Below are 27,213 nucleotides of genomic sequence, written 5' to 3'. Positions count from 1 at the left end.
CATCAAAAAGGTTTGATGAGATATGTGGAGAGTTTAGGGACAAAGTATGTATAAGCAGTTGGGACAGAGTTGAAGAGATGGTGAGAGCTACTACTGAGTCGAGGTAGGATGTGAGATGACTCTGTATAAGAAGAACAAAGGACAAACTAAAGTACAGTACGACTAAGTAAAAAGATGTGTACTTTACTGATGACAGGTGGTGGGGAATAAAAATCAAGAAGGAAGTTGTAGGGCTGTTGGATATTTAGTGGTGGTGGAGTTGGAAAGCTGGTAAAAGGGAGGTAGAAAGGAAATATTTTCTATGAAGCAAGTTAGGTTGTCCTGGTATCTGTTCTTATGTTTCTACAGAACCAATCAGACTTTCAGGGAACAGGGGATTGGGGAATTTGTTGATAAAGAAGCAACAGAGAAGGCATCCTCCAAGGCTCCCAAGACTGGAGGGATAGCTATAGATTTAGGAGAGTTCATACTGAGGAGTTTGCAATAGCTCTTCTGGGAACTGGACACCTTGTTTTCTCAGTTGAAAAAGTCCTGTTCTGAAATAGTATCAAAAAAGGAAATTTCCTCATTTGGGGAATCACCTGACATTGATTCACGAGTTGTAGGGGAACACATGTGAATAATAATATAACCCTTTATGACCACAGCCTGGCAAAAATTTCTTTTCAGAAGAGATTTCTTCCTCGACACAAGCAGAGCAGAAAGCAGCAAGGAAAACGAGGCTGAAAAGCCTGAATGGCACTGAATAAACCTTGCGGGGAGGGGGGGGGAGGGGTCCTCATGAGTCCCATTTTGAGAGAAGGGTGTAGGAGAAAACAAACATTTGCTCTTTTGAGTGCAATTTTCCTGAAGTGTCCAGCAGAAGATCGTTTAAACATGCTCTACAGTAGTCAGTGCCACAAGTTGGACCTGCATACAAATCTGCTGACTTCGTCCCTCACCAGTACCTGATACATATGCCTCCCTTACCCTAAGACAGGATAACATGCATTTCTCCCTTCCCGGCCAATTCTGCTTGAGGAACAGGCTGGCTATATGATGGTCCTGACTTACAGTTGCTTCCAAAGGGGATATGCTACAAAAGCACCGGAGAAGCAGACTGATGATGGTCTGAGGCCTGAATAAGTGCTTCAGAAGAATCATCAGCACAGACTGTAGGAGAGAGAGAGAGAGACAGACTCCATCTTTCACCACTCTCATCAACTTTTTCTTGTCCTATAGGAGGAAGTCTACAACTGGGAGATCCGTCAACATGGCAGCTCGGACCAAGTTGCTCAGATACCAGTTTTCCAGAAACACATGGAAGGAATTTAGTTTACTCCTGTTTTTGGAATAAAAGATAGGCAAATAGAACATAACCTGACCGTGTTCATTCGGGTTTTATATACACTTCTACAAAAGAGGAAGAATGTTGGATGCAGAACTTTTCTGGCCAAGTCTACATAACTGAAGATGACTTCCAGTACTACGACATGCAAAGCTGATGAATGTCTGCAACAGCAAACAAATGGCAAGAAAGTTCTGTGTTTTTGCAAGTTTGTATTCGCCTCTTATACTTGCGCATCATCTCTGGCTAAGGATGGATTTACAGCATGTGAGGAAGAAACCTGAAACTTTTTAGAATGGCAGACATATGGCCCTATTGACGAGATACACCTCATATTGCAACGGCTACTGCAACAGTGATCTAATGAATACCGTACATTGCTTGACCCAGAAGCGAGCAATCAAAATAATTTCTTACTTGTCCTCAGTGAATTTTGCAACTGGATTTTTTTTTTGATCTGTTAGCCCACACATATCCAAAGGGTAAAAATTTTTCCTAGTTCATTCATTCTGAGAGAGAGATGACAGCAGTTTACAGAGCCATCAGCCTGGCAGCCGTTATTATACTTTCATGAATGCAGCCTAATTCCACCCCTGGTGATGAAGTGAGCTCCATGTCACTGCAAAGGGAGTGCGTATATGTCAACACAGAGATGTCCAAGCTCAACATGATGCTGCAAAAGCTACCACACTATCTTGGGTGGACACACCAATGTCTCTTGCCCCTCAGGGCATGCTCTTGGAGAAGTGGCCTACACCACTACCCCTGGAACACCATGTTACCACAAAGGAAGGAGCCACAATAACCCCTCTCCATTTCAGGTGGGCTTAAGTCACATACTTCTTGTCCACCTCTCCAGCTCCTGCAGTTTTTTCAGCTAACTGATCATTGGTCATAATCAGGGCTTTATCCCACTGTGCGACAGTCATCCTCCTTGATTTTTTACGTGACTCTGGGAAGCCAGGAAATTGAAACAAAAAGCCTCCCATTCAATACAGGTAAAAGGCATAGACTCGAGTTTCTGTTAACTGATGAACCAGGGAAGGAACAGCGGTGGCCGACTTTATAGAGTCAAGGAGATGTGTGTGAAAATGCTTCTTGAAACTGTTTCAAGTTAGAAGTTGTTTGAGGGCTGATGACATCTGGCTCCAGAGTTTGGTCACATGGCATGAGTACATAGCTTCATCATGTACATTTGAGGGCTTGTCCTGGTAGGCAAGGTTTGCCTTTTGAGTGAAGTTCTCCTGTAGCACAGTATCACTTCACTGAGATTAGGTAATGACATTTGGATTGCATAGTATGGGCTGTATTTAACTGGGTGCATTGAAAACAGCTGGGAAATTCATTTGAGGTTCTATGTAGAGCAATGAAGTTGTGAGTTTTGCTAGGGAGACTGAAGGTAAAGCTTGATGTTTTGTTGTGGCACTGCTCCAGTCTTTGCTGTTGAGTAGTACTATCGGTTAGCACTTTCATTGTCTCATGCAAAAAACAGCCAGAAGCTTTTTAGGTTTATGTGCAACACAGATTCTTGCCTAGTTGACCTGCCCTGCATCTCGCATTCCAACATGTACCCTTCCCCAGGAATGATTTGAAACATCTGTTAGGATCTGACTGGGAATTGGTGGTTTGAAGGACATTCATTCGTTCTGAATTGTATCTGCCACAAATTTAATTAACTCTTGACACAGGGAAGGAATGATATAGTCTTTAGTGGGTTCATCAGATGGTCCCAACAGTTTCTCAGGAACCACTGAAGGTTTCTCACATGAAGCATGACTATAGTAACTACTGGAAAAATGGAGGTGATGTAAAGTACAGTTATGTACACTTACCATAAATGTAGATGTTCAAGTGTATTCACTGTTGCAGTCATTACATTTAGGTAATCTGCTGGCAGGTTGTCCTCAGTCGGCCTGAATAACAAAGTCTTGGGTCCTGCGTCAGTTGCGGTTTCCTCTTCCATGACGTCAGGTCGTCAGGGGTATAAAACATGCAGCAGACGTCATTTTATTCAGTTTTGCTTGCCCCAGATGTCAGGTGCAAAGAAAAAAAAAATATATATATATATGGTGTCCCACAGGGCTCGGTCCTTGGCCCCCTATTGTTCGGCATCTACTTCTCAGAAGTACAGGCCAACATGGGAGGACTTTGGCTGACAAAGTTTGCAGACGACTGCAAACTGGGCGCCATAGTGGAAAGTGCATCGGACACTGATATCCTTCAGAAGGGACTCACGGAAACAGATAGCTGGTGCCAGAGCCATGGCCTGAAGTTAAACACCAAAAAATGTATAGTCATACCCTTCGGGGAAAAACAAGGTAACCCCAAGCTACCATATAGGTGGCAATCCACTAAGCACAGAAGAGGTTATCAGGGACCTGGGGACCCAGGTTGACAGTGGCCTTTCTTTTGACACTCACGTTGCCAAAGTGGTTAGAAAGACATTCTACATTGCCCACCTGATCATGAAGGGATTCACATCCAGATCTAGTGAGGTCATTGTTCCCCTGTACTCTTCACTTATCAGACCAATGATGGAGTACAATGCCCCATTCGGGATGTATCTCACCAGACATCTGCAGCAATTGGAGAGACCCCAAAAGTTCCTCACCAAAAGGATAAAGGGACTTCAAAATCTGTCATATGCTGCCAGATTGAAGAAACTCCAGCTCTATTCAGTCGCATACCATCTGCTCAGAGGTGACATGTGCCTGACATACAAGGCCATGTCCAACCCGTAATTAATGGACATGCTCCACCTCAAAAAATCCAAATCCACCAAAACCACTACAGCAAGCGACTTAAACCTTAGCACGGACATAAATAGGACGTGCTGGAGGGATAGATTTATCACTCAGAGACTCCCTATGCTGTGGAATAAAATCCCGGTCCATGTGAGGCAGAGCACCTCGCTGGCTCTGTTCAAGAGAAATCTTGACCTGTGGATGGGAGATCGTAGGTTTACCCCAGGAATCATCTCTGTGTCACTGCTGGATAGAGGCACAACAAACTAATGGGCACAGTATTTTTTCATATAAGGGGTGGCATAAGCCACAAAAATTTGGGCTAGGCTTATAAATGCCTTAGGGCAGATAGCCTAGTATAAACCTATGAATATATATATATATATATATATATAAAAATAAACAGAAATATTTATAAATGCACTTTTAGCAAAATAACTTTACCTTCATCTAAAAGCAAATACACCACAAAGGCTTTAGCGTACAGTGAAGGAAAGAAAAGGTATAGAAAGGGAGATGGCAGGTGGGTAACCCGGACTGCAACAGTAAAATACACTCGAACATCTAAATTTATGGTAAGTGTACACAACTGTACTATGTTCTTCGTATTTCCCTATTGCAGTCATTACATTTGGGTAGAATCCCAAAGCTATGGATGGGAGGATGGAACTAAAAAGCATTAGGAGCTGCTATAAGGCCCTGCAGAACTGCAGTGGCAAAGCCTGCCCTGGATTTGGAGGAGAGGGGCAAATGATAATGCTTTGTGAAGGTATGAACAGAGCTCCAAGTAGAAACTTCTAGAATGTCTTTGGTTGGATCCCCTCTGAGAAAAGCTGCTGAAGTAGAGGCAGCCCTGGTGGAATGTGATCTGATCCCCTTGGGCACAGGTTTACCATGGTGCAAGTAGCAGAAACTAATGCAGTGGCTTATCCACTTAGAAAAAGTTTGCTTTGATACACCTTCCCCTCTGACCCTGCAGCAAATGCTACCAGTAGTTGCTCAGACTTTCTTAGAGATTTGGTCCCAAGTAGAATTTTAGTTGTCACTTGTCTGTGCATGTCCAATGAAAGCAGAATCCACTCCCCCTTGTTCTGTGGATTTGGGTAAAATGTTGTCAGGTGAATGGTCTGGTCAAGAGCCACACTGGATACCACCTTAGGCATAAAAGAAGGATTGGTCCTGAGGGACACCCTGTCCGGGTAAAATGTAATAAAAGGCTCCACAGCCATGAGAGCCTGTAATTCTGAAACCCTTCTTGCTAAAGTGACTGCCAAGAGAAAAGCTGTTTCCCAAGTAAGAAATTTTATATCCGCAGTAGCTGCTGGTTCAAAAGGAGACAGGGTGAGATTTTCCAGCACAAAATTGAGGTCCCATGCAGGAGGTGGTAATCTTCTGGGAGGCCTTACATTTTTGGCCCCTCTAAGATACTGTTTAAGCAGAGGATGAGAAAAGAGGCGAAGGCTCTGTGTTGTAATGAGCCGAGATGACAGAGGCATGAATTTTTATTGAAGAAAAAGATAGGCCCTTGTCAAGCATTTCAGTCAAATATTGTAAAATTTGCGGTGGTGGTGCTGCGGTAGCATTGTCGCCTCACAGTTAGATGTTGCCCGTTCGATTCTCAGAGCGTCTTCTGTGTAGCGACATGCGTGACTGGGCATTCCTTTGTTGAAGGTTGTGCGTTAGGCCCGGCAAGCCAGTACATAAAAATCTACTGCCAATCATTAGCGAACCGGAGTTCCACTGTGGCGACCCCTAACCGGGAAAAGCCGAAAGACACAAACAAAATGTAAAATCTGTGGAATATTGGGCTTTGCTGTGTCTGTTCCTTGTGCTTGGTTCCAAGCACAGAATCTCTACCATTTATCAACATAAGATTTTCTAGTACTAGGCCTCCTGGCTTCCAAAATGACATCCATCACAGATTTACTGAGAGGAGGTGTTTGAATAATTAATTGATCAGCCATGCTGCAAGATTCAGAGTTTGGAGCTGAGTGTGCAGAATTTGATTGTTCTGCTGAGATAGTAGATGAGGTATTTGAGACAAGTACCATGGAGGAAGTAGAGACATATTCCTTAGAAGTGGGTACCCAATGCTGGAGAGGCCAGTCCGGAGCAACTAGGATCATTTTTGTTTTTTCCTGTCTGACGTTTACTAAGACCTTGGAGAGTAGAGGCAAAGGGGGAAAGGCATAGACCAATATGTTTTTCCAGCTGAAGGATAGGGCATCCACTTTCCATGCTTTTTTGTGATGAGTTCTTGTGCAGAATTTGTCCAACTGATAATTTCGGGGAGAGGCAAATAGATCTATGTCTGGGCTCCCCATTTCTGTTAACATGCTGAAGATTTGTGGATCCAGTTTCCATTCGTGCAGGTCCATAAGATTTCTGCTTAGGTCGTCTGCCAGAGTATTTAGTTTTCCTGGCAGGAATTGAGCTTGAAGATGTATTTGGTAAGTCAAGGCTGTGTTCCACAAGGCCATGGCTAGTCTGCAAAGGGAGTAGGAATGTGTACCCCCCTGTTGTTTATGTACCACATAACTGTGGTGTTGTCCGTCTATCAGTAGTTGTCCTGGATGAAGTAAGTCCTTGAAGGCTGTCAGAGCATTCTGAACAGCTAGCATCTCTTTCTGGTTGATATGCAGATGCATTTGGTTTGGGCTCCATTTGCCCTGAATGCATCTCCCCACCAGGTGGGCCCCCTCAAGCATAGTCTGATGTGTCTGTAGTTGGGGTTTGGGTGGCAGGGGGTAGAGTGAATGACAGTCCCTTGTTTTGGTGACATGTCTCTGCCCACCAAAGAAACTCCTGTTGTTGGCAGGAAATGAGAGGAATCATTGTTTCCAGACTGTGACAATGTTGACTCCATAAACTTTTTAGGTACCACTGAAGTTTCCTCATATGCGTTCTCGCATATGGAATTAGTATAATGCAGGATGCCATGAACCCCAAAGCCTGCAGAATCTGTCTTGCAGATAACTGGGTTTTTGTTGCCATTTGTTTGAAGTATGTTGTCAGTTGCCTTTGTTTGTCTGGCTAAGGTAAGCCATTTGGGCAGCTGTATTCAAGCGTGCACCCAGGAATGTAATTATTTGAGAGGGTACCACTTGTGATTTCTTTTAGTTTATGGTGTACCCTAGAGGCATGCTAGAAGCCTTTTTACACATGCCAGATGTTGAAGAAGAGTGCCCTGTCCTCTGCTTGAATGAGATGAGGATAAATTTGATTGCTTCTTTGTCTGCAAAATGCAATTAATGGTGCCAGGCACTTTGTAAAGACCCTGGGCACAGTAGACAAGCCAAAGGGCAGTGCAGAAAATTGGCAATGCAAAAAACCTGCCTTTAAGCGGAGGTACTTTCTGCATGATTCCCTTACTGGGATATGCAGGTATGCCTCAAGTCTAGAGTTACTAAACAAGCATTCTTGCCTAGCACAGGCAGTAGCTGTTGTAACGTCAGCATTTTGCATTATGGAATGCCCAGGAACGTGTTCAAAATCGATAAGTCCAGAATTGGACGCCATGAATTGTCTTTTCTGGGTACCAGGAAGAGTCTTGAATAAAAACCTTGTCCTTTTTCCTTTTCTGGTACCGGTTGAATAGCCCCCATATCCATGAGGGACATAACTTTTTTCTGGGCCTCTGCCCACTGGTATTGTGGCAGATCTGGCCATCCATTTGGAATTGGCAAAGTATGGAAATGAAATCTGTACCCCTGGGATACTATGCTTAATACCCACTTGTCCTGGTTAATTAACTGCCTATTTTGAGCATGAAGTGCTAGTTTTCCCCCAAAGGGGGCTTCCAAAAGATAAGTGCTTGGTGATGGTAGAGGAAAGTCATTGAGACTGCTTACTGTATGGTTGTGCTTTGTTTCCTCCAGATTTGGAGGTGGAGGCACCCCATTGCTTTGACCTGTAAGAACCCTGTGATTGGTATCTGGAGCCTTTTTAGCGCCTGGAATTGCGAGTGGCTCTGTTGGACACAGGAAAGAACCAATTTTTAGTAGGCCAGTGTCTACTGAACCTGGGTGGCTGCACTTGCAAGAAATCTTTTACAGTTTGCATAGATTTAGCTTAGTCTTCCATTTTCTTGAAAACCTCTTCTGCCTTATTACCAGAGTATCACGCTGCAAGGGGGCATCCAACAATTTAGCTTTAACATGATCAGGCAGATTTTGCTCCTTGACCCAGGCATGCCTTCTAATCACAGATCCAGTAATGGCGGCCCTGCAAGAGGCCTCCAAGGAAGCAAAACCAAATTGCAAAGTATGCTTTCCAACCTGTTCTGCTGAATGCAATAATTCCTGTAACTCTATTTTCCACACAATCAGAAATCAACATAATTTTCTGTTTCAGTAAGCCCATAACATGCTGCTGATATTTAAGCATATGAAACTGGCAGTTTAAGGCCCTGATTGCCAAGGTTGCAGATGTATACACCTTCTTTCCCCATCTATCCAGCCCCCTGGAATCTCTATCAGAGAGGGTAGGATTTTTGGCTGTAGAGACCTTTACACCCTTGGGACCCTGAGAAATAGTTTCAGGATCAGCAGCAGGATTTTTGAATAGAAATTTGTGGGAGTCAGGAACCCTGTAATATCTGCCTGGCTTACTAGGAGCCGGAGGCAGGGAATCAGGAGCCATGTTTTATTCCAAAAACACGTCAACAATGTCTAATACAGGAGGTATTGCCAAAGGCCTATGCTGAGGAAGAAGGAAATCCCTAAGCCTCTTTTTTGATTCAGAAAAGTCCTAACTCTCCCAGTGAAAATGTTCCCTTAAAGTATGCAAAGTCTCCTCAAAAGAGTAATCCTCAGGAGGAGATGCAGAAGGGATGGATTCTGCTGCATCAGAATCCTCATAGGGTGGAATACAAAATTCCTGATCAGAAGAGGAATCAGAAGAAATGGAAACATGATCTGAAGACTCATAATCAGTGCCTTGCCTAGGCCTCTTACCGGGGGGGGGGGAGACGACGACGACTACCCCTGATCAAGGTAATTAAATCCTCAGCCATTTTGATCATCTGTTTTTTAGGCTCATGCTTCAGTTTATTAGACACAGAAGATGCTTTTGACCTTGTTTTTGAGGGTGGCGTTGGGTTAATATAAAAATGTTGAAGCCTGACAACACCGTCAGAAGCCTGTGCCTGCTCAGCGGCTCTGGACCCATCTAAGGGAGAGACGTTCGCGGGTTCAATACTCTGAGAATCTCGTGGCATACCGGACTCTGAATGGGTCTCGGTAGAGGCCTGCAACTCAAAAGTAGCTGGTATCACAGGCTGCGAAAGCGCATCACTGAGCAACAGCGAACCGGAGACTGGCTGAGGAGAAGCTTCATCGGTTTTGACCTTGACGGTCTGTCTCTGTCTTTTTCTTTGCATTTTTTGTGAACTCCGGTAGTCGGATTTGCTAACAGACGACATTTCAGGATAATTAAATCTTGATCCAAAATATTTAGAAGTAAAAATATACCAACGCTTAATAGTGCGTTGGTTAAATCTAGCACAAAACAGACAGCAAGGCACATTATGACCTGGGCCTAGGCAAGGAATACAGTACAAATGAAAATCTTTATGAAGTATTTGCTTCCCACAAGTAATGCAATTAACTTTTACTGACATCGGTAAGGAGCAAGAAAAAGTTTCTCCAATGGGGTACTTACCTTTAGTTTGAAGACTTTGGTTCTGAAACTCGAATGCGAAAATTTCAGTAGTCTGCCGACCGGCAGTTGCGAACTGCTTCTGCTTTGGGCACCGCGCGGCAAGAAAGACTGAATAAAATGGCGTTGGCTGCATGTTTTATACCCCTGACGACCTGACCATGTCATGGAAGAGGAGATCGCAACCGACACAGAACCCAAGACTTTGTTATTCAGGCCAGCTGAGGGCAACCTGCCAGCAGATTACCCAAATGTAATGACTGCAACAGTGAAACACGAAGAACATCTCCGTATTTTCAAAGCCTGTCTGGCAGCCCGTTTGGAGTTCTCTGCCATGCTCTGTAAAAGGATGGTCAAAGACTGGACTTTGTCAAGAAGGTCTCCAGAAGATCTTTTTGTGGAGAATGCTTCTGATTTCTACATGCTTAGGGCGAATTCTAGCCTGATTAGGCACTGAACAGTGCACTTTAAGGCCCTCTACAGCTCATCGATGGTTTAGGCATAAATCATGCAGTCATGCAGGTATGGGTAAATATTAATGTCCTGAACTCTGCAGTGAGCTCTCACTGGAGCCTGTTACTTTGTAAATACCCCTCAGTGCAGTAGATAATCCAAACAGCAAACAGATTAACTGGCAGTGGGATCCCAAAGTACAAATTTCAAGAACTGCCTATGACCCTTAAAGATGAGGATATGTAGACAGACATCTTTGAGGTCAGAGTAACTTGGAGACACTAAGAGTTTATTGAAGCAAGAAGTGTTTGTAGAGTTAGACTCTTCAAATTGTTATTTTTAGTAACTGACTTAGCTTTCAGTGGTAAAAAATGCACCCCAGAGTCTGTCTTTTCCTATTTCCGTGGCAACAGAAAAAAACATGAATAAGACACACTCCCTTATTTGTTCCAGTGGTATTTTTCTCTGTAGTACCCTAAGCTAACATCTCTACTAATACTGGTCAGACTAGATTTCTTAGTTCTTTGGGACGGGGGTGGAATGGCACCTTTCATTTTTTGGAATTGTGAAGAAACTGTAGCATGCAGTCCCGGGAGACTGGTTATACTGTACAATTTTTGGGGAGCAAGAGGCCAGTTTGCCTTGCATTTTGGGGGTCTAGAATGGTAGGGAACTGAGACAAGGTAATTGTTAAGGTCAGGGTTTTGGGGAAAGGAGGCATCTGACAAACACAGCTGCTACCCTAAGAGCAGGAATGCCCTAATGGGCCTTCAGTTTTCTTCTGCCCTATTGTTGAGACCTTTTTCTGGCCTGCTTCTCTTGCCATGCCTCTGCTAAAATGGTCCTTGTTCAAATGGTTAATTCTGGTTATATATGGTAAGGAGATGATGGAACATGTATCTAATATATTCCATGGTCTTCCTCTGTCCTTCAGTTTCTTGAGAACACTGTATGCTTGGGATCCAACGAGTAACTGTCTATCTAGTGCAGCAGTCTGGAGCTGTGCCTCCTCTTCTCTGAGCAGGGATAGTGTCCTTAGTCAGTATTGTATTCTTAATAAAGGACCTGGAGCTGCAACCCAAGATGGTGTTTCCTCAGCACCAAAGCCTACACTTCAATGTAAGTCTCCCAAGTGTACTGAGGTCTGTAACCAGATTCAGTTAACCCATCTTGCTGGCTTCATCCAACATGCCCTTCCCCAACACAAGATTCCACAAGCTGCTTGAGGACAAGCTCCTGATGTAATATGATGTGGATCTGGCAGTCTGATGCTCTAAATACCAGGGTGGCAAATAGTACATACCTTTTTATTCTATCGAACAAATTACTATCCTTATCATTAAGGAATATGCTGCATCCAGCTACCAGTCTATCACTTTCCAACAGATCACATTAACGTTGTATCAGAGTCTGCAATATTTTATTTTTATTCAAATTTTTAATAAACTTTTATATAAAAGACTACAGAATATGTATGCAAGTGTCTACATCACTTCATTCTTTTTTTTTTCAAGTAAAGAAATGTATGAGGGGTCCTCAGATGGGTGGGGAGTTGGGGGGGGGTCTGTCTCCAGGAAGGTAGCATCAAGCATGTCCAGGAGAATGTTAGACTGGAGAAATATATAACAGTTTAGGAAGCTCTAATTCCAGAAGCTCTATGCTCCTTTTCTGAGAAAAGGTGACTGTTATTATCAAAAATGCTCTCTTATAGAAGAGAGAGAAAATCTTCAAATGATGGGTTTTCTGGGAGCATGTCAGTGTCTTCACTATCTGCCTTATAGGCAAACAGAATATCTATGATCTCTAATTCAGTTCTCTCCCCTCTCCCTCAATCTGTGAAGGCAGAAATCCTCTCAAAGGAGACCTACAAGTCTTTCAGGTGATCAGAGTTTGAGATCTGCCCACACACAGTCTTCTTTATCAGGAGCCAGAAGAAATCAAAGGAATACCTGCGTCAGCTGAGCTCATTCTTGAGAGATGGCAGAAAGGGTAAATGGCACACCCAGCAAGTCCAGTTTTGGTAGAGACCTATGGCACTTGAGGCATTTGGTTTTGGTTTATATGTGTGCACCACGGTTGTAAGGAGCCCAAGGGGGACATCCCTGTGCTTAGGCCACTTAGCATGTCGGACGTCACCCTAAATAAATATGTAAATAAATAAAAAGGAGTGCTGCCCCCTGTTCATTTTACGATACAACAAAGTTTCAGAATAGGCATCTGACGGCCATCCACTTGCAACAGGAATTGGAAAGCTTTTGATCTAGTGGGACATATTGGGGGCCAAAAACATGGTGGCCACCAGAAGTGCATTGCTAGACATATGATATTCCAGAGCAGAGGAATGACTAAGTGCTTGTGTGTGGCTGGGGTACTCAGAGCTAGGATCCTTACTAGAATCATCTGACATGTAAGGATCCATTGGACAACTCTATGCTTCACCTTAGGCTTTGCTGAGTGAACATTTGCTGTGCTACGCTGGGGAGAGGTAAGACAAAGTGGCCAAGTTGCCTACAGCTGGGGAGAGGTCCTTCTTGATCAGGTAGTACAGGACAGACTTCCATTTCTCTCTTAGGGCTTTTGGTTTAAAACAGTGATGAAACTTCAGCTAGCAGTGTCGTCAAGATTTAATTTTAGGTGGTAAACACATTTAACATTTGCTCATCTTCTATGACTCACAAAGCTCAATACCACAAAATGGTTAAGGTGGCAAAAAGTGAATACTGACTATATGACTTTGGGCTAAGAGCTCAGGTGTTCAGTCCAGATCCTGTTATGGGCCTCATCAATCCCCTCAGTGATGTACTCTTGTAACAGAGGATGTTAAGATGGGAACCAATAAACAACTAGACTTAGATTCCTGCAAGCCACCAATCCTTGGTTGGGGGATACTACCTGCAGAAAAACAACCACAAAGTAAACAAAGCTGTGACTGGATCATATAAATGGTTCTAGCACCAGGTCACACATTTTAACACACACATGAAATAAGTCCAATGTGCTTCCTCTGGATAAGAAAGGTAAAAAATTAAGCAAACCAGAAGCCGTTCACAATGCAAAATAATTAGTTTACAAGCGTCACAGACTCATCAACCCATTCACTGAAGTCACTTGGAATTAAGCATTTGGATGACATCTACACCAAAACAAAGTAGTATAAGGAATTCCTGAAAAAAACATTCTCTCACCATTGAGTAGACAGTAGATGAGGTTCCAAATATTTGCTCCTGTACCCATGACATGGTCAGTGGCTGGATCACTAATTTCTGCAGTTATACAATGAAAATTTGCAACACCACACTCAGACAGATTAGGCCTAACCAGAGGACACTATCACAACAGGAAGAGACGCACACTCACTGGAATCAAGAAGGTCTATGTAATGAATGTCCTATCAGTATCATGGAACAAGGCAGAAATAAATCCAAACTTGCTCCTGATAGAGCTGGCATTCCGGTACAATATCCTGGATGCAGCTACACCAGAAATGTACTCAGTGGAAAGCTGAATCACTGGCAACATGGTATAAGACTACATGTCGTCATATCAAGCTGTGCTATGTTTCACCCCAATGTAGAAACTACACACCATAGAGAAAGTCACGCCTGGATTAAACATGTTGGACATCAGTGGTGATGATTAATAGCTTTATACTGTTTACAAGGACTCCGCCTCCAGCAGGCATTAACAGTTCTAGTGGTAAGCTGGGGAAGACAAATGGTTTCAAAGCAGAGAGGTGGTTTTGACTACAGCTATAAAAGCTCAACACTCAAAAACTGATTCACAATCTATGAATGACTTGAAATGGCTAATGGTAACAGTGGCGACAGATGCTAAACTTTTAACAACAGACTGTGGTGGTGGCGTAGCAGGAAACAGCACATGCAATTCAAGTTCAAATAGCAAATTGGGTGCATGATAGTGCAGTGAGGAAAGAATGGCCATGCCCAACACAGAGGGAAGTTCGCTAGATCCCAGTCCTGTTTCACCCATGGGACCATAACTGTGTTTTTCTTTATGCTTTTTGCCCCCCATGCCTACCAATCATCAAGCCTACTCTATATGCAGCTCAAACTGCCACCTACACCCAGGACAGTATGGGGAGGGACATCCAGAAGAGCTAGTCATCTGAGCAGCCATGAGGGTTACTTGTGTTCCCACGGCTTACACCTGGTAGGGTGCAAGCAATGGAAATGTTTCTATTTTAAGCCTTAATCCAATTCCTGGTGGTGATACCAGTACCTGCATCACCACGGGGATAACTAATACCATGCAAGCTGTTTTGCACAAGCAAACAAGGGCTACTATCAGCAGCTTGGGGTGTCATAACTCTCATTCCCTCCTAAGACTTGCTCTTGCTATGTGCTTTCAGGTCTCTGATCCTAGCAATGAAAATGCAGAAGAGCCAGTCTGGAAACTTCAAAAGCTATCTTCTTAAATATTATACTGCCTCACTGAGGAGGATGTATGCCTTTTTTTCGTGGACAAGAACGTCCCTCTCTCCTCTTCATGACTGCCTAAAGCACACTAATAGGATGACAGATATATGAATAAAGGCAATCGACCTTAAAATGCACATTAATAGATTTTATCAATCAACTGTTCCCTTGCTTTCGAAAAAGAATTATCCTGCTATTACAACAATGTCAACCCATTTACAGGTTTAAAAGAAAAGAATATGATGGTACAATTATATTTTAATACAGGGCAGTAGCCATCAATTGTCCTGAAGGCCAAAAGGATATAAAGCTCGATACTTACTGATACAGGGTCTACAATACAGATTCATTCAAAACCAAGAACGGCTTTGCCAGCTACAAAAAGCAAACACTGCCATCTGAGATGCTGGAAGCAACACTTGTTCAGAGAGATAATGGGGATTCTTTTGGTGCCAAGAATTTAAACTTGGTTGGCAAGAAAGGTTTTCCTTTAGTATTTTTAAGTTTCTTTTTGTCCACTTTTATAAAAGGGCAGAAAATGTGAACCATGGAAAACCAAACACCCTCCCTTAAGAAGGCCGAGTGCTGCTTTCAGGTTCCAATGGCTCTTGTCATCCCTATGGCTACATGAGAAATAAGCCTCATGGACGAGTTGGAAATGGAAGTCAGGGTGGCCAACTGAAAAGTTAAAAGTCCCGAACCTGGTCAAAAACTGCTCCTGAGAGGGTATCCGACAATTCTTCAATCAGATCCTCCTGCAACCTCATAAAATATGCCAGGTAATTTAAAGACCACAAGATAAAGGTCAATGAAGCAGAAACTTGCATCCCTATTCTATCCATCATCCTAGGCTTATTAGGATGACGAATAGTAGAACTTTCATCTGCCAGTTCCTTTTTGGTGGCTGCTGCATGACCATGGCATCTACTGGTACGCCCTTGGTCCAGAAGGGTTCATCTGAGGGGGCAGCTATGATCTTGTCTGGTCTCCGAGGTATTGGCTCAATAGAGTCAGGGCCTTCCACACCCACTGAGAAAAGAAACTCAATGAGCAGCTCATCAGGGGGAGAAATCACCCAGGAAGTACATGGTCAGGTACCAAAGGCCTGCAGGTACACAGATTCCTCTAATGTAGGATTGTTGAACTGCCAACCATCTCTCTGTTTCAAAATTTTTAGAAGGTCTCTGAAGTAGACATCAGCAGGTGATTGTGGGGATCTTTTGCCTTCCTCAAAATCTGCCATCTCAGTGTACAATTCTTCAGGGGAATCAATGAGTTTCCTCTTATGCTTCCTCTTCCGAGGAACCTCAGGACAAGTGGGATGTTCTGGGAAAGTGTCAGAAAAGGACATTCCCAAATGTGTGGGACCCCTGAGGCCTTGACACCCGCTGCCCAGCTGAAAGAAGTGGATGAGACTATGGTGCAATGAGTGACTTGGAAGGATATTCAGTGGAGGATGCAACCGACTGGTGTCTTGGAACAGACAAGGCCCTCTCCAATGCCTCGAAAGCCAATCCACCCATGGTAGGAATGGAGTCTGGTCCCGAAAGGGCAGAGCTCACCATCGCAGTCTCCCTCCAACTGTGAAAGATCCCTCCTGATACAGAAGCCGGAGCCGAGCTGATCTGGGCCAAGGCTCCAAGGAGCACAGACGACTCCGAAAAAAACTGGATTGACTCAAACTCCTAAGAACCAACAGGACAGATGCAGCTCTGGGAAGTCTCCGGTTACGAGTGAGCTGCAGAACTCAGATGCAATCTGCATCGATGAAGATGACAACTTCGGAACAGAGACAGTGAGTACTGGATAACTCAGAACCAAAGACTCTGAACTTGCTGCAGATGTTAAAGAAGGAAAGGTGCGTGGAAGGTTGGAAGTAGAAGGACCTTGACCCATCGGGGTAAGAGGCGTAGAAGATCCAGTAACTCCTCGAGTCCACAGTATCTTCACCACTCTTTCCAGCTTTTCTTCAGTGAAGCTTCTGGAAGAACAGGTGGATTTCGCTGGGGAAGGCAGCCCATCTGGGAAGGGGTTGATGAATGAGGAACACCTGGACCTAGCCATTTAATGAATTCTTTAGTCTGTACCGATGAAGACTGTGTTGAAGGCACTGTCTTTTCTGAAGGTGGTACAGTGTGTAAAATATCGGTACCGTCAGTTGAGTTGTAGGTTCCAACGAAAGAGGAAAAGACAACTGAGACTTTTTAACAGTCAGTGTCGACAATGGTACTGGCACCAAAGAACTCTGTTCATCTCTCAAGACTTGGAAGAGGAGGTTGAGGAAGCTGGACATTAATTGGAGTATCTAGATTTGTATCCAGTAGAATTCTTGGATGACAACTCAGAAACAGCCTCACCAAAGGAGGAGGGCAACAGTCCCCTCAAAATCAACTTGTTTTTATGCTCCACTAGAGCCTGATGGCTATAACAATGATAAATGGAGCAGTCATCTTGTAAATGGCGAGGTCATAAACAGAAGACACACAGCGAGTGCTAGTCCAAATACCTAATCTTGTGAGAGCATTTAGCACATCTGTTAAACCAAGCAGGGATTTTCTCCTTTTCCTTGCATTTCTCTGCCATACTAAAGTGGGAGAGCAGAAGACACCACAGACGCACACAGATTCACACAAACACACGGATAGGGGAAAAAAAGGAATAGTTAAACAGACAGCGACTTTTTTTTTTTTTTTTTTAATATGTAAAGATGGAAAGAAAATACCAGTGATGGTAAAAGGGAAGCTACCGATGGGTGGAGGGAAACATACTAACAATAGTAGCTAAGAAGTACACAAAGAATGAAAAAAGGTAGAGGGAAACGGCAAAAAAGAAACAATAGATATAGAAAAAAGAAGATCTGATGAAAAACGGGTAAAAAGACTACAGAAATTCACTTATCTGGAATGCTTAAGAGCAAGGCAAAAAGATGTTTATAGTGGTAAACGAGAGTTAAGGTAATGAACCAGTTGCATTATGGGAAGAAGGGGAAGCTCAAGAGATTTTGGTTGCCACAAGCTTTAGCAAGTAGCCGAATCAGTTCAGAGGGATTGGAACCGAAGTTCAGGGTAACATGAAAATTGACAACTTCGGATCTACTTTTTAGATACAAATACTCAGCCAAAAATCATAAAGCTACAATGCAGACTAGGAATGCTCAAATCTTGGAGGATAAGTTGCAAGACTAGTCAAGAAAGAAGTCAGACTAAGGTCGGGGGACATTCTGATATATATACAACCAAACACCTGGTCCAAAATTAACTGGAAAATGGTGAACCATCAAAGACTACTGGCAAATCTTGTGTTGAAGAAATGAAGCTACAATAAAACTTTATGAGCTTTAATGACTTGTATGAACCTCAGTGAGGAATAAACCTAATAATATATTCTTGTTAGCATCTGATTTCAAAACATAACTCCAGATCTGGAACACAGCGATTCTAGGTAGCCAGGACTAAACTGGTGGTTCATAAAAAGATTTGCTATGTAGTATACAAACCATGAGGCACTTAATGACTGTTGTAGACATACCAAAACAAAACAAAAAAAAAAAGCAAGAAAAAGTGAATCAAATGAATAAGTTGAGCAAACTCCTACCTACCTATAGTTTGGGTGGGTTTGATGGAATTTGGCTTGTTTTCTTGCGTGGTATCTGAATTCCGAGTTGCCAGAGGCTTAGCAACAGGAGCCGTAGATTTATCATTTGCATCTCCTAACCAACGAAGTGTAAACTGAAGAGTAGGACCCTGAGAAAATGTTTCAAATGGTGGCAACCTCTAAAAAGAAGGACACAAAAAAGTTTCAAGACATTTTATAAATAAAAACTCATTCTACTCAAGATGTGTACTTTCTTCCCATAAGAAATCAATCAGTAACTTGAAAAGAAAACACAGATGCACAACATACTCATCATAAAGAAATGATATATTGTTATTATATCAGCTCAGCTGATGTACGAAACAACATTCCACTATAGGTCAAAGGCTGGCTACTTCATTACCAAACAGAAATCAGTTTTAACACAAAATTACACACTTGGGGGAGGACAGCAACCGTACAGATGCAAGCAATGATGTAAAGAGATTGTGTAAGCATATGTCTATTCAACCCATCTGATCAGTCCCATGTCACTTTCAACAAACTTGCTGCAAAATCAAGAAATAATTCAGCTTTGACATTACATTGCTCAGTAAGGAATACACTATCCATCTTAAAAAGGAAGCTAAAAGACATCAACTGGCAGAAGAACCAATTATCCTTAAAGGGATGGAGGAAGGGTACTGTTGACACATCAGTGACGGTTCCTCTAATACAACTGACTTGCAACAATGTACCTGTTATACCTAAACACTGGGGACTCTTCTTTATGAATTCTTGGTAGAATCCTAAGCAGTTATCACCACACTGGAGGAAGCCAGACTGCCTCAAGAAGCACTCAGCTCAAACAGCAGAATCCTGCAATAATGGCTTCCCAAACACTAGGTCAATAAATAATGCTTGGTTAAGGTGTGCATCAACAGTCAAGTGGTCTTACAAAAAAATGTCGATCACAAAAACTTTCTTGAAACCAGCACTAAAGGCAGCTAACTCCTGTAAAGGAGTAAACAATGATCTCATCAACTAGCAGTATGTCATTAGCAGACTGATGGCAAAATATAACGCAGTAGGCAGTCCGCCAGATAAAATATCTGTCTGGCAACTTCAAGCCCTTCTTTCTCTGATGAAAAGGGGACAACTGTTCTACCTTGCTGAACTTTCCACAAGTGATACAGTTTAACAAGTGAGCTGACTCCACAACCAGGGTGCAAACAATTCTTGCACCCCTATCTTATGCTGCCAAAAAACACTAGGTGATTTTACTGCATTATTCAGGAACACTGCCAAATTACCTAAAGAAAGAAAAGCGTGTTCATTTTGAAGGACACAAACACACACTGCTTGCATGGTATGACGATCTACGTGAGCACCATAAAAAAAAAAAAATTTAAAGTGAAGCATCAGATCAGAACCCGCAACTGGTTCAAATGGTGTAAGGGAAGACCCAGCACAATATTGGTGGAAATTATCTACTAACCCAGGGCCAGGCAGCAAGAGTCTAACATCAAATGCATGGCCTTGGGTAAAATGTGCCGATACAGCTTGAACCTCATAGCCTATTGCACTGCCTGCATCCTCAGGTCTGGAACTGAAATCCATCAAGCCTAGAAAACATACCAGTGTCTGAGCCTGGAACTAGCTTTGTGTCTTCAACCAGGTGGCAAGAGCCACGACCTCCTGGATCCTCTCAAAGAACAGCAGTTAATGAAAGCACCGTTTCAAACTCTCCCCTAATAAAGGATGAGGTATCAGCCAGAACTTCTTCCAATTAAATGTTGGCAATGGAATACATCAAAATCGGTGCGTACATGACCACCACCAAGGTTTCAACTATGTCATGATCTACTGAATGGACAATATGTTTAAAATGGTGTTCAGCCAGTCAAAAGGTGTTAGTTTTACTAGCACAACACTGGTATAGCAGAGACTGGGAACCTGCCGCTTTCTTGCTGTTATGTAATCTTGGAGTTGGCAGATATAAAGCAGCCAGGGAATGAGGAAGGGTTATGCCTCCCTGCAAAAAATGCTGGTAGTTGTATTGTTGAGTGTGTTGGTGTGGTTTGCTTGTGTATGTGGTGTTGGTGCGTGTGTAGTCTGGAGTGATGGTGTGGAATGTGTATAATGCGTCATGTATGTGTTTGTATCTTGACTGAATGCACTGTGTGTGGAACATGCATAGTGTGCAACAGTGAGTGTGCAAATCCTTTTTTCTTACAGCTCCTGCTGCCATTATGTTAACTCAAGCCACAAATCCACAAACACACACACACACACACACACACACATATATATATATATATATATATATATATATATATATATATATATATATATATATATATATATATATATGAATCTATAGGTATACCTCTAATGAGTGTGTGTGTGTGTGTGTATATAGAGGCATACATTACACACACAGGAGTAAACAAAGATCCTTCACCTACAATGTTTTGAACAAAACTAGTGTCATTGTGTGTGCTTGCATGCATATTTATTTCTATACCTGTGTGATATATATATATATATATATATATATATACGTATATACGTATGCACACACATAAATACATTGACACACACAAATACATATTTGGATATATTTTGAAAGGTCAAAATTCCAAAACTTCGAAATTCAGTCTGCTCAGACCAAAACATAAAAGTCTTGGAACTTAAAAACTTCAAATAAAAAATATGTATGACGCACAGGATTTACTCCAAGTGCAGTTAACAGTTGACAAGACCCCTATTCAAATCATAGCTAGCTACAGGCCCCCAGCTTTGACTCAAGATGCCCACTCCAACTATCTGGACCTCTTCAAATCTATCGAGATTTATCCCTTTACCCTGATCTTGGGTGACTAACCAACCAACCACAAACTGGAAGATCTACTCATGCCAAAACACAAATGCACACAGATTCCTTGATTTTGTCAATGCAAATGCCTTGAACCAGCTGGATAACCCCCCCCCCCCCGAGGTGATAATATCTTGGACTTGGTGTTAACCAACATGAGTAACCACTGCAGCATTCCTACAGTGTCATCCTCACTGGTAAGATCCAACCACAAAGTAGTCACTTTCAAAGTCACCATTTCCCCTGACCCAGCTAAGGTGCAACAAGAAACCCTCTCCAAAGCTGATAACTTTCTGAGGGAAGGTATAAACAGCTTCACAGTCCCCTCCCCCTTCACAGGAACTGGCACAAATGTCCAAACCTAGACCAAAGTACTATACGAACATTTACATAGCTGCATGAGAAAAGGAATACCTGACGGGACAAAATAGTCATCCTCAAGGAAGAGTAAACCTGTCTGGTGGACATCTGCAATAAATAAACGCTGTAATAAAAGGAAACAAAATTGCTGTCCAGGACCAAGAAGGAGCAAGTGCCTAACTAGAAGCATTCTCTCCTTAACCTGAACAAGCAAATAACAGCACTAGTGAAATCGACCAAAGTAAACCTAGAGTCCAAACTGGACGTATCTACTAAAGACCATCATAAGACCTTCTTCACATATGTCCGGAATCTCAAAGGAAGCACTCAGATCTGCTCAGAACTGGTAGTCAAGGACACCAAATACACAAATGCAGTAGATATAGCCAATCCTACTGGCAGACAGGCTCAGCGAAAACTTGACCCCTCTACCCCCCCCCCCCCCACCCGTAAATCAGGACATCACCAGCACCTGGCCCCCTCCTCTCATCTCTAGGGAGCAAGTCATCACTGCCCTCTCAAAGGCAAAAAAAATACAGCCTCCATGGGACCAGGTAACATCCCAGGCTGCATCCTACAAGAACTCAGGCAGGAACTTGCAGCACCATTAGGCACCCTATTCAACCAAAGCCTGAATATTGGCTTTGTCACAGCCAAGTGGAGGACAGCCACTGTAATCCCTTTGCCCAAGGGTGTAGCGTCCGCCGATCCAGGAATTTATAGACCTATCAGCCTAACTAGCCTGATCTGCAAGACCATGGAATGGATTATCATGGACCTCATTAACAAGGACATTGGCAACATCTAAACGCTTGATCCCACACAGTTTGGTTTCATCAAGGGGACGTCACACCTATTAAATTTGGCTAACTTCTTCAGTCACCAAAGCCAAGGACGAGGGGAAGACTGTGCACACTGCCTACCTTCACCTGGCCAAAGCCTTCGATACCAAGTCCCACTCGGGTATAATAAACTCTCAACTAGGCACTAATCTGTATGTTACCAGCTGGGTAGCAAACTGGCTTACTGACAGAACCTACCTAGTCAAAATAGGGGAAGTCACCTCAAGCAGTAGACTCGTAATGGGAGGCGTACCCAGGTGCTGGTTTTGGGGCTGCTGCTGTTTGGGATATACATTTCTGAGGTGCAGCCCAAAACCAGTAGGCTACAGCTAAGATGCCTGCAAGCTGGGTGCTGTCATCAATTCCCCTAGTGATGTGGACATCCTCCAAGAGGGTCTCACTCAAACAAATGACTGGTTCCAGAAACATGGCCTCAAACTGAATGCCTTTGAGGACAGTGACATCCCCACAAATTATCACATTAATAACAAGGTCCTAAGCACGCAATCAGTTATGAAGGACTTGGGTACCCAGGTTGATAGCGACCTGACTTTTGACCACCATATTGCCTCTACTGTACGGAAAGCTTTCTACATGCCCCACCTCATTAGGAAGGGTATTTCATCCAGGGACAATGAGGTCATAACATCAATGTATTTTCCCTTATAAGACCCATTACTGAGTACAACGTCCCTTTCAGCATGTACCTCACAAAGCACATGCAGCAGCTGGAGAGACCAGAGGTCCCTCGTTAGGAAAAATCCAGGATCTCAATCATCTACCCTACACAGACAGGTTAAAAGCCCTGTTCCTCAACTCAGTTTCATACAGACTTCCTCAGAGGTGACTTCTGTCTGGCATACAAAGCAATCTCAGACCCTGGCTTGATGGGACTGCTGCATATTTGCAAGTCTAGCTCCATCTCAACCTGGTCTGTGACATCAACAGGACTTTTGGTAGGACAGATGCGTGTCCCAGAGACTCCCCCTTCTGTGGAAGACTGCCTCTCCACGTCAAGCAACGGACCTCATTATTCCGTTTCAAGTGCAACCTGCATAACTGGATGAGGAACAGAAAATACACCCCAGGGGTTCCAACTGTGTTCTTGCTGGAGAGGGGCACCCAGGTGCTGACTGGTTGGAACATGGGATAAATTCTTGGCTAGGCTTGTAAGGGCCTCAAGGCCAACAGCCTAGTAACTTCCTATGATCCTGTTTTTGCAGGGGGCAAGCCCCCCTGAACCCCCCACACCCACTGTTACATTCAGGGATTTAGATCACACCTGATGCGCTCCTCTAGGGATTTCTTTTCTTTTGTTCTTGTTTCTCTTTCCAGTCTTTTTTGTTTACTTATATTATTCAAGATTGATTTTATACTTGATATTCAGAGTTTAATAATGGTGACAAACAAGAAAAGTGGTTTAAGTCTTCAAAGTACTTAAAGGGGTTGAGTCAATCTGAATAGCTGTCATTAACTTATTGCAACATTATGGGTTGCAAACTGGCTGAGTGACAGAACCCACAGGATCAGAGTTTCTAGCGCCATGTCAGACTCTAAGCCTGTCACAAGTGGTGTCCCACAGGGCTCAGTCCTGGGCCCACTCTTGTTTGGCATCTACTTTTCTGAAGTACAAGCAAACACAGGAGGGTTATGGCTGACAAAGTTCGCAGATGACTGCAAACTGGGCGCCGTAGTTGAGAACACATCCGACACAGATATCCTTCAGAAGGGTCTCACAGAAACGGATAACTGGTGCCAGAGCCATGGCCTCAAGTTAAATGCCAAGAAATGCATAGTCATACCCTTCGGGAAAAATAAGGTTACCCCTAGCTACCATATAGGTGGCAATCCCCTGAACACAGAAGAAGTTATTAGGGACCTGGGAACCCAGGTTGACAGTAGCCTTTCATTCGACACTCATATTGCTAAAGTAGTTAGGAAGACCTTCTACATTGCCCACCTTATCATGAAGGGATTCACATCTAGATCAAGGGAAGTCATAGTCTCCCTATACTCATCACTCATCAGACCAATGATAGAGTACAAAGCCCCATTCGGAATGCATCTGACCAGACACTTGCAGCAGCTGGAGAGGCCACAAAAGTTCCTCACCAAAAGGATAAAGGGTCTCAAAAATCTGTCTTATGCTGCACGACTGAAAGAACTCCAGTTATATTCAGTTGCATCAGCTTGCTCAGAGGTGACCTATGCCTGACATACAAGGCCATGTCAAACCCAGATTTGATGAATATGCTTCATCTCAAAAAATCTAGATCCCTCAGAGCCACAAGGGCGGGTGACTTAAACCTCGACACGGTTATTAATAGGACGTGCTGGCTGGAGGGATAGATTCATCACCCAAAGACTCCCTATGCTGTGGAACAAAATCCCGGTTTATGTGAGGCAGAGCACCTCGCTGGCCTTGTTCAAGAGGAATCTTGACCAATGGATGGGAGATCGCAGATACACCCCAGGGGTTACCTCAGTGTCACTGCTCGAAAGAGGCACAGCTAAATAATGGGCATAGTTTCTCCAAACTAAGGGGTGGCGTAAGCCACAAAACTATGGGCTAGGCTTATAAATGCCCTCGGGCAGATAGCCTAGTATGAACCTATGAACCTATGAACTTATAAAAGAAATAAAACTAAGCCATGACCTAAAATTATAGAGAATGTTTTATATATTCAGGAAATCTGCCAAGATCAACGCATAAACAAGTAAGACAGTTATAGTAATTCCAACAGTAATAAAGGGTGATGATCATAAGTAAAGAGAATTATGAAGGCAGAAGCTACTGCACAGTATTCTAAACATTCTGAGATTACTTCTAATTTACATATTATTAGTGTATCATTTACACAGGAGTGCCGTATTCGTTCTCCTTCGTTATGTGGATTAGAAAAGAAGGTTGGCAAATGAATGGACTGATTAAGGGCCACACTTGATACCACCTTGGGCATTAAAGGAAGGACGGCCTGAGGGACACACCCTGTCCGCATGAAAGATGATGAAAGGCTCCACTGCCATGAGGGCTTGTAATTCAGACACCTTTCTTGCTGAAATGATGGCTAGCAGGAAGGCTGTTTTCCAAGAAAGGAATTTCAACTCTGCAGTTGCAGATGGCTCAAAAGGGGGTAGAGTGAGCTTTTCCAATACAAAGTTAAGGTCCCAGGGTGGAGTAGGGGATCTCCTGGGTGGTCTTAAATTTTTGGCCCCTCTGTGGAATTGTTTCAGCAGGGCGTGAGAGAAGTGAGAGAAGGGTGGCACAGTATTATAATGTGCTGAAATGGCTGAGGCATGAATTTTAATAGAAGAGAAGGAAAAGCCCTTGTGAATCATCTCTGTTAAGTATTGAAGGATATGTGGTAAACTGATCACTGTTGTGCCCATCCCCTGTATCTGGCTCCAGGAACAGAATCTTTTCCACTTATCAGCATAGGAGTTTCTAGTACTAGGCTTCCTTGCCTCCAAGATGACATCCAGCACTTGTTTGTTGATGGATTGTATAGGAGAACTTGGGTAATTAGCCAGGCTGCCAGGTTCAGAGTTTGAAGCTGGGGTGCAGAATCTAGCCCTCCTGCTGGGACAGTAGGAAAGGAGTCTGAGGCAGGTGCCATGGTTGCAGCAGTGACATACTGCGCAAGAGGAGGTACTACTGTTGGCGTGGCCAGTCTGGTGCAATGAGTATTGTCCTTGGTTTGTCCTGTTTGATCTTTAGAAGATTTGAGAGGAGAAGCAGAGGGGGAAAGGCATAAACTGAGAGGCTTTCCCAGGTGAAGGACAGGGCATCCACTTTCCAAGCTTGCCTGTGGGGAGTCCTTGTGCAGAATTTGTCCAGTTGGTAGTTCTGAGGGGAGGCAAACGAGTCTATCTCTGGGCTCCCCCATTTGTTTCGCAAAATGTTGAATATCTTTGGTTCCAGTTTCCAATTGTGTGGGTCCATGAGATTTCTGCTTAGGTCTGCCACTGTATTTAGCTTGCCTGGCATGAATTCAGCTTGTAGGTGCACTTGGTAGCTCAAGGTTGTGTTCCACAGAGCCATGGCTAGTCTGCAGAGAGGGTAAGAGTGGGTTCCCCCCTGCTTGTTTATGTACCACATAACAGTGGTGTTGTCAAGCTTTATCAATAATTGTCCTGGAAGAATGTGGTCCTTGAAGGCTGTCAGAGAATTCTGTACAGCTAACATTTCTTTTTGATTGATATGCAGGTGCATTTGACTCTGGTTCCATTTGCCTTGAATGCACTGCCCTGCCAAGTGAGCCCCCCATGCATAGTCTGATGTGCCTGTTAGGGTTTGGGTGGCATGGGGTAGAGTGAATGTCAGTCCCTTGCTGTGGTGGCAGGACTCTGCCCACCAAAGGAACTCCTGTCTTTATACAAGGAATGATAGGAATCATTGATTCCAGGTCCTAAGAATGTTGGCACCATAGGTTTTTTTTTTTTTTAGATACCATTGTAGTTTCCTCATTTTCAGTCTTGCATATGGAACTAGTAGAATGCAAGAGGCCATGAACCCCAGGGCTTGCAGTATTTTCCTTGCAGATAGCTGGGTCCTTCTGGCCAGTGGTTTGAAGTAGGCTGTCAAACTTGTTTCTCTGGCGTGAGGTAGGCCATCTGAGAAGTTGTATTTAAGCATGCTCCCAGGAATACAATTTGTTGGCAGGGTACTAGGTGTGATTTCTTTTCGTTTATGGTGTACCTCAGTAAGGTTAGCAGTTTCTTTACAAATGCCAGATGATTTAATAGTATGTCTTGGCTTTCTGCCTGAATTAGATGATCATCCAGGTATGGGTATATCTGAATATTTCTTTGCCAAAAGAATGCAATGACTGGAGATAGGCACTTTGTGAATAACCTGGGTGCACAGCTGATAAGCCAAAGGGCAGTGCAGGGAACTGATAGTGCATGTGGCCTGCTCTGAAGCGTAGGTATTTTCTGCAAG

General features: G+C 43.4%; 1 protein-coding gene across 1 annotated transcript in view; it reads right to left on the bottom strand.

The window, feature by feature from the left end:
- SUZ12 (SUZ12 polycomb repressive complex 2 subunit) overlaps positions 1–27,213 on the bottom strand; it is a 2,970,550-nt gene that overhangs the window by 1,013,108 nt on the left and 1,930,229 nt on the right. Inside the window, exon 10 of the mRNA XM_044068039.1 lies at positions 18,217–18,391. Coding sequence (XP_043923974.1) covers positions 18,217–18,391 — 175 coding nt within the window. The remainder of the gene's footprint in view (positions 1–18,216; positions 18,392–27,213) is intronic.

Source organism: Protopterus annectens, chromosome 4.part0 (assembly GCF_019279795.1).
Source record: "Protopterus annectens isolate FY-2018-M chromosome 4.part0, PAN1.0, whole genome shotgun sequence".
Classification (NCBI taxonomy): Eukaryota; Metazoa; Chordata; order Ceratodontiformes; family Protopteridae; genus Protopterus; species Protopterus annectens.
This window is presented reverse-complemented; position numbering and strand designations above follow the sequence as displayed.